Here is a 15,135-nt window from a genome sequence, read left to right as displayed (position 1 = left end):
GGAATTGGCTTAAAATATGCGCTTTTGACACTTGTTAGGCTCCAGCTCCTCGCTCGGGAAGCACAAAGCATGGGAAGGTGTCTGCAGGATGGGGTAGTTCGCCTCCTTCAGCCTAACGCTGAACCTGCTGCTGAAGGGCTCCTCAAAGGAGCTCGCTGCCATCGCTGTGTCAGGCGTAGCAACGCAGGGCTCTGAGGAGGGACACTGTAATGCCACTTGGGCATGAGTTACCGGAGCTTGCAGAGCCTCCCTAGAGAGTATCTTGTGCCACCAAACCTGTGCAGTGCAGCTCTGCTGTCCCTGGCCTGTGCTCCTTGTCAGACCACTCGGGCTGAGCCTGAGCGTGGGACACAAAGCCAGCAAGGGCCGGGACAGAGAGGAGTGTTTGCGGTGGGTTTGAGCGTGGAAACATCCCTGCGGTGCAGCCAGCCAGGATCACACCTGCTCACAGCCTCTGCTGTGCACTCCTGCCCCACTCCATCGCTCTTTCAGTCTGAAAACAAGGATCCAAGATCAGAGAGCTGGGGCCAGGGCTGAGGACAGGGGGTGGCTGGATGGCCCCGTCTCCTTCTGCCTTGGCCCAGCCTACGGCTCCAGGGAGCAGAAGGTCCCTGCCGAGCCAGCACCCCAGCGCCAGAGAGCTGCCCTGTGCCAACACCTGCCCCTCTGCCTGTGCAAGCACCACACTCCCACTCCCATCAATCAGCACAGACCAGGTGTCTGGAGGCATCTCTTGCCAATCACCTTTTATTACCTTTAAAAAGCCAAGAAACCCAGAACAAGACAAAAACTGAGACCGTGTGAACATCATGCAATGGATTCACTTTAAAGCAGGCTGGGGTAGGGAGGGGGAAGACCAGAAGTCGTGTTAGAGTAGAAGTATCGCTGCACCCGTGTCTGAAGGCCAGGCCGGGTGGGCTGTCACTGGTGGGGGTGGTGGTGACTGCTGTGAGTGACCAGACGGGTGCTGAAGCAGGAAATGGAAACACACTCATGAGACATCGTCCCAGGGAACCCCAGGCCTGACTCTGACACGGTGATGACAGTGAGAAATACTCCTAACTCTGTTCTGCCTGGGCAAAGGCTCTTTGCAGAGCAGCAGCAGTGACTGCTGTTACGAGGACTCTCTAGCTCAGTTCTGCTACTCAGTGGGACTTAGAGCTCAGGCACTCAATTAGTGGGGTGGATGTTATCCAGCAGCAGACGTTACCCCACTCTGCCCTTCGGTCTCCCTCTGCCGTCTTCAAAATTCACAGCACAAACTAGAGCAGAATTACCTTCTCGAAAGGATGTGTTTTGGAGAGCTCCAGCTATCATGGAAATAATTTTGCATCTTGTCCATCATGTGGATGTGACAAAACACATGCCCTTATTTTCCTGAGGTATAGCCAACATTTGGGTTCATTACATTTAATGGAGTAGGGTCACCCATAAAGTTATTCGTAAGGTATTTTCTGAGTGGTTTTCACCTTCTCTTTGAAAAAAATAAATTATATCAGCATGTTCACGAGGTGCAAATGGGACTGGCATTTCAGCTGTTATTATGTTATTAACTTTTTTAACCTAATAATTTTCAATCAAGAGTGAGAAGCAATTTTCACTCACTCCAGTGACCAGAGTTGGAGATTCTGCAAAGTGTTCTTGTAGGGTTCACCTTGACAGACACCTAATTCCATTCCAAATGGAAACGTTACCCCCGACACTCTCACTGCGGTTACCGAGAATTTCCATTTCCCCTTCGGTTAGGATTTAATTTAGGAGGCAAAGACTTCCTAAGCTATGGGAGAGTAAAGATAGATGGTATGGGAGAAGAAGGCTGATGAAATGTAGTTGACTCCGGATCTGAAATATTTTATCCCTCCTCAATGTAGGTTAAATTATTCTTCACCTTTCCCACATCCATAATTGTCGCTGATCTTGGACCAACTCAAAACCCTACTACTGAGTTCAGTAGACTCAAAATTGCCACTAGAACTGGAAAAAGAAAAAGAAAGAGATTTGTTAGTGTCCATATACAATATCCCAAGACTATACACAGCTATGAGATACAGCAAATTTAAGAAAGGCAATTTTTTTCTCATCACTGAGTATTTATTATATATAACAAATACATGAAAAAGAAAAAACTATATTGTGTGATATAAATAGTTTATTTACATTACAGAAAAACATCAAGACAATGTATACTATTTCAAATATATCCATACATAATCAAATATAGCTGTAGTACATGTTCTCATTGGTGTAGATTACCACAAATGCAAGGCAACATGTGTAGATCTTGTCTTAATCTTTTGTCTATAATACTGTATTTTGTAGTCCAAGCTCTCTGCAGTTAGTTTTGCCATTGTGGAAACATGCGCTCTTTAAATTAACCTTGTCGATGCTCTTGTTGTGTTGTCTGAACTGTAGTGCCCTGTGTTTTGCTTCTGTCTGTGGATTCTGTTGCTCCTGGGACATTTCCTGGAAAAGAGAGTTGTGAGAATACACGGCTCTTAGCAACACATCTGCTCGAGAGGCGGCGGGGGCAGCAGGGACGGACATCCTCCAGCCCTCAGTGTGCTTCCTCCCCAGTGAAATGAAATGTCCTGGCTAATGGCAATGGCATCACAAAAAAAACCCACCGCAACCCCCAAAACATACAGTGGACAAAATTATGGCAAGGGAGATGTTCAGATTCCTGAACACTGGACACTCCCGCTGCATTGCCGTGATCCCCACTGCACTGCGTTGTTCAGCTTTAAGTAATGCGTTTATTTTGAGCCAGGTGGAAGATCCAGGATGGTCCCACGCTCACCTGGCCAGCGTCCCAGGTCTGTGAAGGGTTTACAAAGGGGCTGCAGGGGCTGCATTTCCATGGCTCAAAGTGTCTGCCATCCCCCATGAGTCCATGGAAATGCTCCATGCTCAGTCCATGAGCAAACAGCTACTTTACTTACAGGCAAAGCACTGTGCCACAGCGGCCTGGCTTGGTGTGGAAAGCACCTGTGCTGGAAAGCCCCAAATCTGACATTCCTCTGCACAGCTGCAGGGGCAAACCCCTCGTGTCTCAGGACCTCCAGTGCTCCTCAGCAAGGGCACGTTTCAACCTTTCACCCGCAGCAGCACCTGCTGGGGGGATGCTACATTTCCCCCTAATGGAAAGCTAATGGCGTGTTTCTGGTTCCCTCTCACGGAAAGGCACCCTCAGGCAGAAAGCATGGAGAAGTTTAATCCCAGGTGGAGGCCACAGGATGTTCTAATCAGCTGAAAGCCAAGGGTGGCTATGGTAAAAACTGTGGGCAGCTGCAGAGCAGAGACTGAAACACCCTCTTGGAGTGCTGTGAGAAGAGGTCACACAATACTCCAGACCACACTGACATGGAAAAACGTTCCCTTTGTAGGGGGCTGACTTGTTCTTCTGTTACAGGAGGGCTTTCAGCAGCACCTTGTGAAACCCTATGGGTTATGCACTGGGGAGAGCCCACCTCAGTGCAGTGACAGCTTAAAACACTTGCCTGCAGCTGTGTGTCAAGAAACTAAGAGCAGAACTGAGTGAAATAGATTTTTCCTGACCCCTTAAAATAAAAAGGGTCATTTCCCCACTCCACCCCTGCCCTGTTGAATGGGAGCGATGTTACAGTTTTGTGATGTCAACTGAAAGGCTAAACAAGAGCATAAGAACTTAGGAAGCATTTTAAAAAATGCTGGAATACAATTATGTAAGTGTCTAGCAAAATATGGGTCAGACTGTCCTGACTTGCCTCACTTTTAAGCCAGCAGGACCACCCCCTCACGAGAAGCTGTATGGCTGTGGGCTATATTTTGCCTTGTTCCTTCCTGGGAAGCAGTGAAGTAGGCTGCTGTCATGACTCCAGGAAAAGCCAGCCTGCGTCTCCTGCGCTCTGGGGGTCACGGCACAGCTTTCATTACGGAACTAAGGCGGGCTTCAGCCGCTCTGCCATCTCCTGACAAACTCATTATTTGCGGCGAGATCCTTGAAAAGGCCATCCCGCTTTGGGAGTGAGGCAGGGAGCCGTCGTTAGCACACACAGGGCTGGGTCACCGCGCATCGTGTGCGCGCCGGCGCCGTCCCCGCGCGGCCTCTCCTGCCCGGCCGGCAGCGAATGCACAGCAGGGCCCCGTGGTGCTCTGCAGGACACGGCCAGTGGCGCTGCCACCGGCGCAGGCAGCCCCACCAACACCCAGGCAGTGTGGCTGAGCTTCCAGGGCTCCTCCCGAGCCCCCAGCATCTGGATTTACAGCCCTGCTGTGCCCCAGCACTCAGCCGTGTGAAGCAGGGTTAGGGAACCAGGGCACAGTGGGCACAACCAGACCGATTTTCTACAAAACATGGAGGAGCCGAGTGGCTGGGGGATGATGAGGATGGTCAGCAATCCCAGAAGATGCAGCTGGGCATGGTGGGGACCAACTGCTCCAGCTGGAAGCAAGGAGATGAACATCTCCTAGGCATTTTCCCCAAAGCAACACTGACAGTATCTACACAGTCACTTACTTCAAGGCCGAGACAAATCAAGTCAAATGTAGAGATTACTCCAATTGAGATGATGAAAAGGTATCTTTGAACCAAAAATGTCCATGTATTAACTATAAGTTACCAGTGAGTGGAAGCTTGGGAAGGCCCCAGAGCGCAGCACCAACACCAGGGCTGCTTACACACAACGCTATTGCATTTACAGGTGCGTTGTGTCTGAAGTGCAGCAGGGGTTCTTAAGGGGGGCATTGGCATTTAACCAGCTCTTGAGACTTAATCACGTGCTAAAACTAAACTATAGGTTTTCCTTGCTCCTTAACTCTTTAATCAGAAGTCCTTTGTAGTGCACTGTGTGTGGGGTGCATTCATTAGTGAGCACAGCAGTCACATCGATGTAAACCAAGTACTGGAGCACAGGCTGCTCTCCCTCCCTCCACTGAAGCTTTGCTCGAGAGCTCGAGTTACTCACAATGTGATTCATAGCAGGTGAAACACGTTATGCATTCATTTTTAATCAAGTTATTTCTTCACATAAATAAGCTGCTGTGACTAAACATTAGGGAAGCACTAAAAATGCAAAGCTGTAAAGAAAACTGCTGAGAATCATGACGACACTAGGCCATACCTCTATTATTTGCCATCCTCCTTCACTTTTATCACTGCTTCTTTTTTTGCCTTATCTCTGAGCTAAAAGTCCTTGGGCAGACTTGTACCTCGCTGTTTTACCTCTTGGTCTCTGGTTCCCTACTCCTCCACCCCAGAAACTTATTCCCACTGCCGGCACTGGTGATGAGCAGCCAAGCACCGAGCCACGTAAACCCCAACCATCACCCCTTCTGCTGGCTGCATTTTCAGCTGAGTCCATCCTCTGACTCTGCTGGTTGTGTGGCTACAGAAGTGCTAACTTGGAGGGCCAAGTGCTCAGGAGGCAGAGGAAGGGGCAGGGGCAAACCTCAGCTGTCAGCAGCCCGTTTATTCAGATTTAAATGTCTGTGCAGCAGTGGCCCTAAAATTTCCCAGGACTTGCTCGGAGCCTTCCAGCAGTGCAGGACACTCCTGCAGATTTGCACCACCGCACAGGTAAAATTTTAAGAGCAAGAACAGTAATGACAGCTGGGAGATTACAATGGTAGTTTTATGAAGCTCAAATGGATGCAGTGCACCAAACTCGCTTGTTAAATTAATAAAGCTGAAAGTTGCACTGAAATGAGCAGCAAAGAGTTTGGCCGCAGCACCCTCTGAGCGAAGAAGTTTCCCTTCTTTCTCCCAGGAACCTGGCAAGGTGGTTTCAGCACTTTCAAGAATTCAGGGTGCGGAGTTCAAACCAGTAGAGTCAGGTTCTCCAAAGCAGACAACTTCAAAACCTCAATTGCTTATGCATATGCTGCCACAATGCTCTCTCTCATGTGGATTTCTCTTAGGCCATTTAAGAGCACACTTTTGCAAATGTATCTCAAATCATTATGCTGGGATGGAGGATGCTCTGCAGTAATTACATGCATTACAGAAAAAAGTCAAAAGATCATAAATTGACTTGGTTACAAAGTGTGGGGGGAAAAGGTACTGCCTCTGTATGAAAACAGTGTGATGGGTAATTTGCATTACAGTGCCGGATCGCTCAGAGCTCCCTGTCTTCATTCTTCAGTATAAAGTACTTTGCTCACTGCATCAAGGTGACAAAACTAGAGTCACTTGACAAAACAATACATATTTATTCCATTATCAGTTACTACACCACCTTCTTTCTCTCACTACACGCTGTATTTTTGATCATTTGAGTTACCTCTGTGCATGTCACCTCCTGTAATCTACTGCCTCATTCGGCAGTTGCCATTCAGGTGATGAACTCTGTTTGGCCAAAAATGGTTTTGTTTTGTGCCTTTAGGCCAGAGAAGGATTTATGTTTTGTCTTTTCCAGGAACAAATGCCCTACACTTGTCTTCCAGCCAGGTAGTGCAACATAGGGGCTGATATAAAGTAAAGATTTTATTTTATATGGAGGTATGATACCTGCCTTTTTTAAAAAAAAAATTAAAAAGAAAATAATCTTTAAAAGAGTAATTTTTCAGTGTTGCTAGCTGAATTAATTTAACCTTATGATTTCTAAGAGAAGCCTGTATATGTTTGACATTCAGAACTTACCCCAAGCCCTCCCAGCAGGGCAACACAGTCAAGTGGGGGAGTAGAGCAGCACATGGAGGGGAAGGATTGCATTTACCCCTCTCATTCTGAACTACATTGGGGCTTTTTCCATTCACACAACCCTCTGCTCCTCACTAAAGGAAAAAAAAAACCAACCCAACGACATCTCTACACAGAAGACCCTAAAACATGTGCGGTGCCTTTGAACATGCACTCAAGCCTAATGAAATCATTTAATCAGCGGGGTTGCAAACAGGCTTAAAAGTTGGTATGCTTTGCCTGATTAGGACTAAGGGAATGGGCCCTTAAGGAAACCAGATGGAGGTATGATTAGTTTTATTAAGTGTTGATCCAGCTGCTGTATTTATATTCCCCTTATTTGTATGAACAATATTTGTCCAAGCATCTGAATACAAAATAGAGAACTTCACTTGCTGTAGGCACGGTTGCTACCTAAGTTTCATTAAGGGGGGAGTAAAAACCCAGTCATAATAATGAAGGAGCACTGGCTGGCTGGACCAGATGATATCTTCTGTTTGTTGGTGAATTAAATAGCATTTGTTATCAGCAGTGTCACTGCAGAAATCGGTATAATCAGTGCACATTGCAGGAAAAACAAAAGTCTTTTCTCTTTTTACTGCAAAGTACCAGAGATACTGACCTTGTAATGCAGAGGACTACAACACAGATGATAGCAATCTGGATGGTTCCAATCACAGCTGCTATTAAGACATACTGAAATCGTACTGGACCTGGAACCACATATAAAACGCTGTAGTCCTTTTTTTCACAGTGTTGTCCAGTATAGCCAGCATCACATCTGAAATAAAAAATATTTTTTTCTCGTTATACCTGCTGCTTTCAAAGAATGCTGGGAAAATTGTATCTGGGGGAAAAAAAAAAATTAATGGCTGAAGCATAAGCTTATGTGTTGGTTTTTTTTCTGCAGAATGGACTCCCACAGAGAGAGTATCAGTGAGTGCTCAACCTCTCAGAGGGAAGACTTGAGGTCCTCAGTGTCACTAAGGTCTGTGAGAGTGAACAACGCTGTGAGAGTGCCAGGAGGTGCCCAGGGGACCAAGACATAACTGGCTTCAAGTGGAGCTACTTGCATGTTGTGATGAGAACCCATTTAGTTCTTTGAACAACATACTTTAGATTTCTCCCTTTCTTTGGGGGGGTGGGGGAGGGTGAAAAGCCATAGAGCTGTGGTTCCTTATGCAGATTACCCCTAAGGAGGTGATAAGCAATCATCCAGGCTCCATATGAAATGTGATTAGATGTTCCTTAAAGTGGATACATCATTTACATTTCGTCTGGTTGCTATAAAAAACCCCCTATTGATGCTGCAGCCATCCACCCCGTGCTGCCTGCTGCACTGCTCTGTGATTTTGGGGCCAAGCAGTGCTTTTGCAGTTTTAGCTCTTGCCCTGTTTCCCCTTAATTGCCCAAGCAAGATGAGAAAATCCAGGTCAATGGCAGCAGCAACTGTCAGGGACTGAGACAGATGGCCTGGGCTCCTCTCAGGTGTGCTAGTGGAGCACTAACCCTGATGGGTAAAGTCTTGCGTTTCCTCCCTTTTCTTCTGCATTCCCACAGCTGCCAGCACCTTGAGGAAAGGACATTTTCCAGCTGAATGGAGCACCTAAAATGCAGCAGCTGCAGAGAGCAAAATGTGCCCTGGCTGCTTATGTGACTCAGGAGAAGCTGCCTTGAGGTTCTGCCCTGGGGAGAGTCTGGTCTGTATCTCTGTGCTCCCATCCCAGTGCCCCAGGAAAATGGTGCTTCACGTGGGATAGCCCTTTTCCAGCCACCTGGCCACTGTGTGGACTTAAGTAATATCTGCACCTGTGCAGGGAGGCATTCACTGCAGGAGCACTACAGTGCTTTCAATCTATTCCTCCTCTGTGCCCAAACCTCCTCCAAAATCACCTCTGGCTGAAGCAGCCACCTCTGCCCCAGCCAGCTGCCCCACGAGCACCACTCCTGCAACAGCAGGGACACACGCTGGTGTGTGTCCTCCCCCTCAGGCTGAGGAGGGCACCTGGCGTGGTCTGAGAGCTTTGTGAAGGGCTTTTAAAAACACATCTAAATATAACTGAAGGTTACTGGATGGCTTTACAGTCAATTAACATTGTTCATAACTCAATACGCTTTCGGGACGTCGCTGAATAATTTAAGTCTGATGGATTTTATAGCACAAAGGGCCACGGCTGCCATTATTTTCCACAGCTGATCTAGATTAAGTGTTTCTGTAAGTCAGTATTTCCATGTGGGTAGCCTTCCCTTGCTGGTGGGAGAAGGGTTACCTGCAGGACGGTTCCAGCATGTTTGTGGAGTGCTCGCACTTGCCATGCATGCAGAAGCCGTTGTAATGCTCTGGACAAGGGATGTAGATCCCTCTTGCACTTTCTTCCAGTTTATTTGCATTCTCTGTGAACACAGGTGAATGGAAAAGTTAACCTGAGCATGTTAGGATAAGGTAAACTGATGGAAAGAACTAGACATATGAAAGAAAGGAAAACCAGAAGAACAGGATGTGAAAGATGTTCACCGGAAGCAAGAGCAAGGGTTTGCCCATTCAAACAGGTTGGCTGATGTGAGATTTGCAAGGGTTTACCTCAGTCTTTTGTAATTCCTGTCGAGTTAACAGCAAATGAGACACCTGAGAAAATAACATGACTATTCAAAATCTGATGACAGAATAGCACATGCAAAATACCTGATTATTTCTGTTTTACTTTATGTCTCCTCAAACTGAGACAAGGTTGGGAGAGGGACTCTGGACATTTGCATGTAATATACATTACAATACATTTGGTAAGTCAACAGAAGATATACAGAAAGACAGTTTTATGGCTGAAGTAGAGCAGGAGTCTAGAGCTGAAGTTTATCATCAGTGCTGCTTGCCCTTGCCCCAAAACCCAGCGGCCTCCTCCACGTCCCACAGCATCCAGCACTTTAAACCAGTTTGACTTCGTGAGCCTACTTCTGCAGCAGTTAGAGTCACTGAGACTGAAAATCCTGGAAAAATCCCTTCATCCAGAGAGGAAAAATGGAGGCTTCATTTAGTTTCGGAACAGGTATGTACTCAACTTCACAGGCTGAAACAGAGTGTTACCACCATGAACTCACATGCATTTTGCGGCCACCAAGGTATTAATTAATCTGGGTAATTTTGTCAAATTCTTCCACTTAACCAATCACTACTTATGATATCTCAAATGGTATCACTCCTTTTTCTGTCGCAGTATCTTCTAGCCATGATTAATTAAAAACAGAAGAAAGAAATCTCATGATGGATGTCTGAGGAAATGTAGTTTGCCCGCCAAATAAGTCGAAGCATTTTTATCTTCCGAAGGAAGTCCCCAAGTGTTATAAAACAATTGCAATTTGTGTTCTGCCTCCGAGCCAGCCATGCCAGCAGCAGGCATGCTTAGGTATTATCCCACCTCTGGGAAAAGCGTGTGCAGCAGATCCAAGTTTCAGATTTTCATAATGAATTTCTTTTCTGTCGCTGCTGTCCGAGGAGAGTTGTAAGAGTCTCTAACCACTTGCACTAATAAAGTTGGTTATATTGTCCTTATGTGAAAACAGGCGAGGACCAGCTCCCAGCAAATGAGAATGACAGGCAACCTCTACGTCCCTGCTGACAGCATTAGCTTCTCTTTCATCCTTAGGATTTTCAGGACCTCAGCACTCCGGACCATGCATCTTTTCAGAGGCACACGTGCTGAACACAAGCCCGCGTGCCTCTCCCTGTTCCCTGATTACATCGGGATACCTGTGTGGGGCTGGTGGAGGCTGTTAGGGACCGTGCACTGCAGGAGCACTGAGGATTCCTGGGCTGGGGGCAGACAGCTGTCTCTGGCACAGCACAGACAGGATGTGCTGACAGCAGGCATGTTACAGGTATGGTACAACCTCCTTTGACAGCTTGCCCAGGAATTTTTGCTACTGGAAAAAGGTGGGAAGACAAGAGGTCCATTTGGCCTGGCACAAAACATTTTTGGCTACCTATCACCCTCTAAGTGAGACACTACCAACACGTGAAATACATGCACAGAGTTATCACCTCTTCATGCATGTTCCTTTATGCCCTGGAAATCCTCCCAGACAGAATAAATGCGTGTGATGTGTCAGCTGTCAATGGACTTGCCCATGGCACACACGTAGATCTCGATGTGCTCAGGACTTGTGGGACTCCATACCTATGTAGTGATCACCTATGCACTGTGCCTGAAGGGTTCTGGGTGTGCTTGACCTCTGCTCTGGCCCACATTCAAAACTATTTCTGTCCAGGAAACTGCAGCAAGAGAGTATGGGTTCCTTATTAATACACATCTTTTTTCCTGTGGTGGAAAACATAATGCCTTTTCCTTCAAATCCTCCACTACCAGAGGAAGTTTGCTTCCTCTCTGAAGAACAGGAGATGGCTCCGTGTGCACATGCAGGTGTGTGTGCATCTCTGATTGTTCTTTCTCAGGTATTGTGACAACTCTGCCATGCCTGCACACCACCACTCAGTGCAAGAACCCCTCCTCTCTCAGATCAGCCAGCAGTGTGGTTAAAACAGTATGAAATCCTTTGGTTTAATTTTACCTTTTTAAAGGCACACTTCAAGATGGGGGGAAATTGTAACTTTCAGGACAGACTAACCTGGGCCTTGAAAGGGGGACCAGTACCTATCTGGACGTGCAGATGCTCTCACTGAGTGTGGGTGCAGGGCTGGCAATCATGTGAGTAGAAACCATGTTTTCTTTAACAAGGTCTCTAGCACACTTTAAAGTGAATCTGGGATCACGCAGAACTCGTCGTAATTGCAGAAGTACACCTCTAAGCATAATGTTGTGATGGAAAATGCTTTCTTGAATCTAAAATGAGATGGCCCAAGCTCTGCTAGCATTCGTAGGATAAACACTTCAAAGGGTAAACACTTCATACAGGAACACTCGTCACCTGTCTCAGAAGAGCCCACAAAACTCAGACACAAATTATCTGTATCTCATTTTGACTGATGACTCCTCCAAAACAGCCAGGGATTTATATAAAGGTAGAGAGGGGGAAAAACACATTCTTAATATGATCTGCCATTTAGGTTACTCAAAATACAGACCACAATAAAAACATCATTTTGTTCAGACTGAGAAGTTCCCCCTCCCAGCACATTTCAAACACACACACGAAATATTTCCCTGCCCCAAACAAGTTATTTTTCTCATTACAAAATCCATGTTCTCGGAGCCAATGCAGAGACCCAAACACCCAGGCATGCTTTAAAAGTCCCTTCGTGTTAAAACTGACTGCTCCCATTTCTGGAAGGACCTGAGCACTTTTCAGCAATCCAGCTGTTGATGAGATACTAACTCTTATGAATGCATCGCAAGGTTTACATCACCATGAAACAAGAACTATAAACTGATTCTAAAAAGAGAGGATATAAATAAAAAACATGCTGAGGTTAGGAAGCAAGCAAGAACTGTGCCTATCTTAAAAAATTAAACCTAAATTTAAAAAGTTAGGACTTCCACCCTTACAAAAAACTTTGGATTATTTATAAATTCAGTATTGGATGTAAGTTTTACTAATCAATCTACAGTATCACTACACCAAGGAGCCTCTCTACCACACCAACCTCATACCTACAGAGAGCTAAGCTAAATACAAACCCACTTTTCTTCCAAGCATAGCAGATCTGTACGCATAGGGCAATGACCCAGACCAAATTCAAAGTTACTCAGGTTTCAGTAATGTTAAATTCAGTAGCTCCTCTTCACACACTAGACTTGCTGCACTGTTATTGGCAACAATGTGGGAGAGTTTTATTTGTGCCAGAAGGACAGATTTGTACCTTTTTGTGATGGACAGGATTTGAGGCAGAAGCCAGCTGTAAAGACTAGAGGTAAAAATGGAATGACTGGGTCAGTCCCTCCTATCTCTGGATAAAAGAAATTACTGCCACATTTGTCAAAACATTTGTCCTTTTTATTTCAAAAAAGAAATACACCCTCGCCCTCCAGATTAATTGTATTCAAGAATCTTTTTCTTGAAGCACTTTTCTGATCGGAAAAGTCACTTTGATGAAGCCAACATCTTTTGCATTTCTGCAGCATTTTTTTCATCTTTAGCCTACCATGACATTTCATATTGTTCACATCTCTTGTTAGTGCCAGCACACGACATGATCGCCTATCAAATAAGATGCCCCAGTCAAAACACATTATTTTTAAGTGCGTGGAGGCCAGATGCTACTTCGTGTAGCCTGAAACAGCTCATCATCTCTCTCACTGGAAAAGCCTCCCAGCTGAACCCTTGCTCTCCAGCCTCTCTGGGGATGGCAGGGAGATGCTGAGATGATGAGCTATTTCTCTAGGATAAACCGGATCCTAAAAAGATATCCAGTGTGGCTGACCACCCGCTCAGTGATCTTGCTTCTTCTGATGGATTGTCTTCTGAAATGTTAAATAAATTATTCAAAGCTATCACGTCTAAATTCCTTAATATTGTGAGTTCCTGTCTTTCATCAAGACGGCGCAGAAGAATGATTTCAAATATATTTTGTATAATTCTAATTTTAATTTTTGGTTTAGCTATATGGCTTTCCCTCGGTCTTTGGAAGTTGAATGTAAACCCTTCAGATTCTCAGGTAAGTATTTCAGTGAGAGCTGGAATTCAAAAGCTGGAACAGTCTGCCTGGTGGCAGGATGTGACTCTGCAAGCGATGAGAACAAGGCAGCCAGACTCTTCTCTGGGCAGCCCTCACCGGTCCCCAGCTCCCATCCCAGCTAACGTGGAGCTTCTGTTCCACAACCAAACATGTGCAGCAGTGCCGCCGACAAAGGAATAAACCCATTAGTGCCCTTGACGAGGATTATATGAAGTACTGCCTGGAGTGCCCAGAAAATTCTTTCCAGATGTAAGGTCCTACAATGCACTTTAGAGAAATTAAAATAAAGATCTAGGCAAAAATAGGATTCTTGTGTCCAAGAATTGACTGCCAGGCACTTAACAATTAGTTCTGCAGGGCTGATAATTCTGTCACTCCCCATGTGTGAATCAGTGAGGCTTTCTAGGTGATTTCAAGCAAGAAAAGTCGAGGGCCATGGCCCATAAATTCTGATGTTAGCATTTTGGCTGATGTGCAGCAGGTAATGTTAGAGCTTTGGAAATAATAACTATTAGTCTGTGCCCGTATGAGAAAATATTGGCTCATGTACAATGTTAATACCCAGTGTACAGTCATCCCTGGACCAAGGGAAGGCTTGAAAATACATATATACACATCTACCTCATCAAATAAGGGATGAGACAGTGAATGATGTGCAGCAGAAGCTATCTTGACACCTATCTCATTGGAAAAGCTGGTTAAGGAGAATTGACTTATATAATAATTTAATCTTTTAATACTGCTGAGGTCAGTCAAATTTGCAGACGGAAGCTCTTGCTGATATTGAAGTAGTGACTCCTTACACATCACATTATCAGAGAACACATGAAGGGAAAAAGGGATTCTTGGGTCAAGCGTATTCCTTTAACCTTCTCAACCCCTTCTGGAAGCAAATCCCTCTCACTCCTTTTACCTCCCTGTTGGCTCTCCCAAAAAGATGCTGCAGAGCATAGCCCTGGGAACTTTCTTAACAGAGCTCTGCCGCTCTGCACGAAAGAGACCTCGTGTGCAATTCTTGTGTGAAATCACAACAAACATCCAGAGTATCCACCTGCGGAGCTAAGGCAGGAATGCCCTGAATTCTGGGAAAGAGCTTCAGCTGATTGACTACAGGTGGGAATCTGAACCCTGTGGATGAGCCTAGGGATAGTTTATGTTACTCATCTTCACAGAGTAACATACTTCACTGAGTCAGCAACTGCTGCTCTTTGGATGTAAAAGGGAACTGTCTCAGGCCAGGAACATCTGCAGGAATGGTTCAAAGGTCCAGGAGAAGGATGGTGATGATGCTGCTCCCTCTGAAAGTGCAGAATTGCTTTAGCAGGTTCGCTGGTACTTCTTTCCCTCTTCAGCAGCATCCAACAGTAAGTGAGGTCCCACAGCAACTTAGGGATGAAGTCCTTAGGCTTTCTACTCACTCGTAATGAAGAGCTGCCGTGATAAATCCCAGCTCAGACCCAGCTCTGAGGAGAGAACAGAGATTTCTCTGCTGACCAGCTCCAAGGCATAGAGTCCTTGGCAAACCTGCCCTGCTGCACGGCCCCACTGCACTGCTGCCAGCTGCTCAGGGCCAGCCCCAGGAGCACTGTCACATCTCACGTTCCCTCCTCCTGAAACCTTGCTTTTACAATTATAGAGCGCCTCTTCACAACGAGGAAAATGTGTGCAAGCAGCTCGCCTGAAAATCACTGTTTGGGTGGGCGTTGAGTGAGAATTCCGAAGGAAGTGCTTGCTGCTGCTCAAGAGGGAGCTCACCAGCCCACTCTCCCTGAGAGCAAGTGGAAAATGAGACACCAAATGTCATCTGAAAATGTCTGGCACCACTATGCTGCAGCCTGAGCATGAATTCCTC

General features: G+C 46.0%; 1 protein-coding gene across 1 annotated transcript in view; it reads right to left on the bottom strand.

The window, feature by feature from the left end:
• Positions 1–719: 719 nt before the first annotated feature.
• Positions 720–15,135, bottom strand: part of TMEFF2 (transmembrane protein with EGF like and two follistatin like domains 2) — a 126,436-nt gene continuing 112,020 nt past the window's right edge. The window contains exons 8-11 of the mRNA XM_040069692.2: positions 8,926–9,049; positions 7,278–7,436; positions 2,377–2,463; positions 720–1,974 (exon numbers count right to left, since the gene is read on the bottom strand). Of these exons, the coding sequence (XP_039925626.1) occupies positions 1,878–1,974; positions 2,377–2,463; positions 7,278–7,436; positions 8,926–9,049 (467 nt within the window). The 3' untranslated portion in view covers positions 720–1,877. The remainder of the gene's footprint in view (positions 1,975–2,376; positions 2,464–7,277; positions 7,437–8,925; positions 9,050–15,135) is intronic.

The sequence above is a fragment of the Hirundo rustica genome, chromosome 7 (assembly GCF_015227805.2).
Source record: "Hirundo rustica isolate bHirRus1 chromosome 7, bHirRus1.pri.v3, whole genome shotgun sequence".
Lineage (NCBI taxonomy): Eukaryota > Metazoa > Chordata > Aves > Passeriformes > Hirundinidae > Hirundo > Hirundo rustica.
The sequence above is the reverse complement of the archived record's forward strand: the minus strand, read 5'-3'. Positions and strand labels throughout refer to the sequence as shown.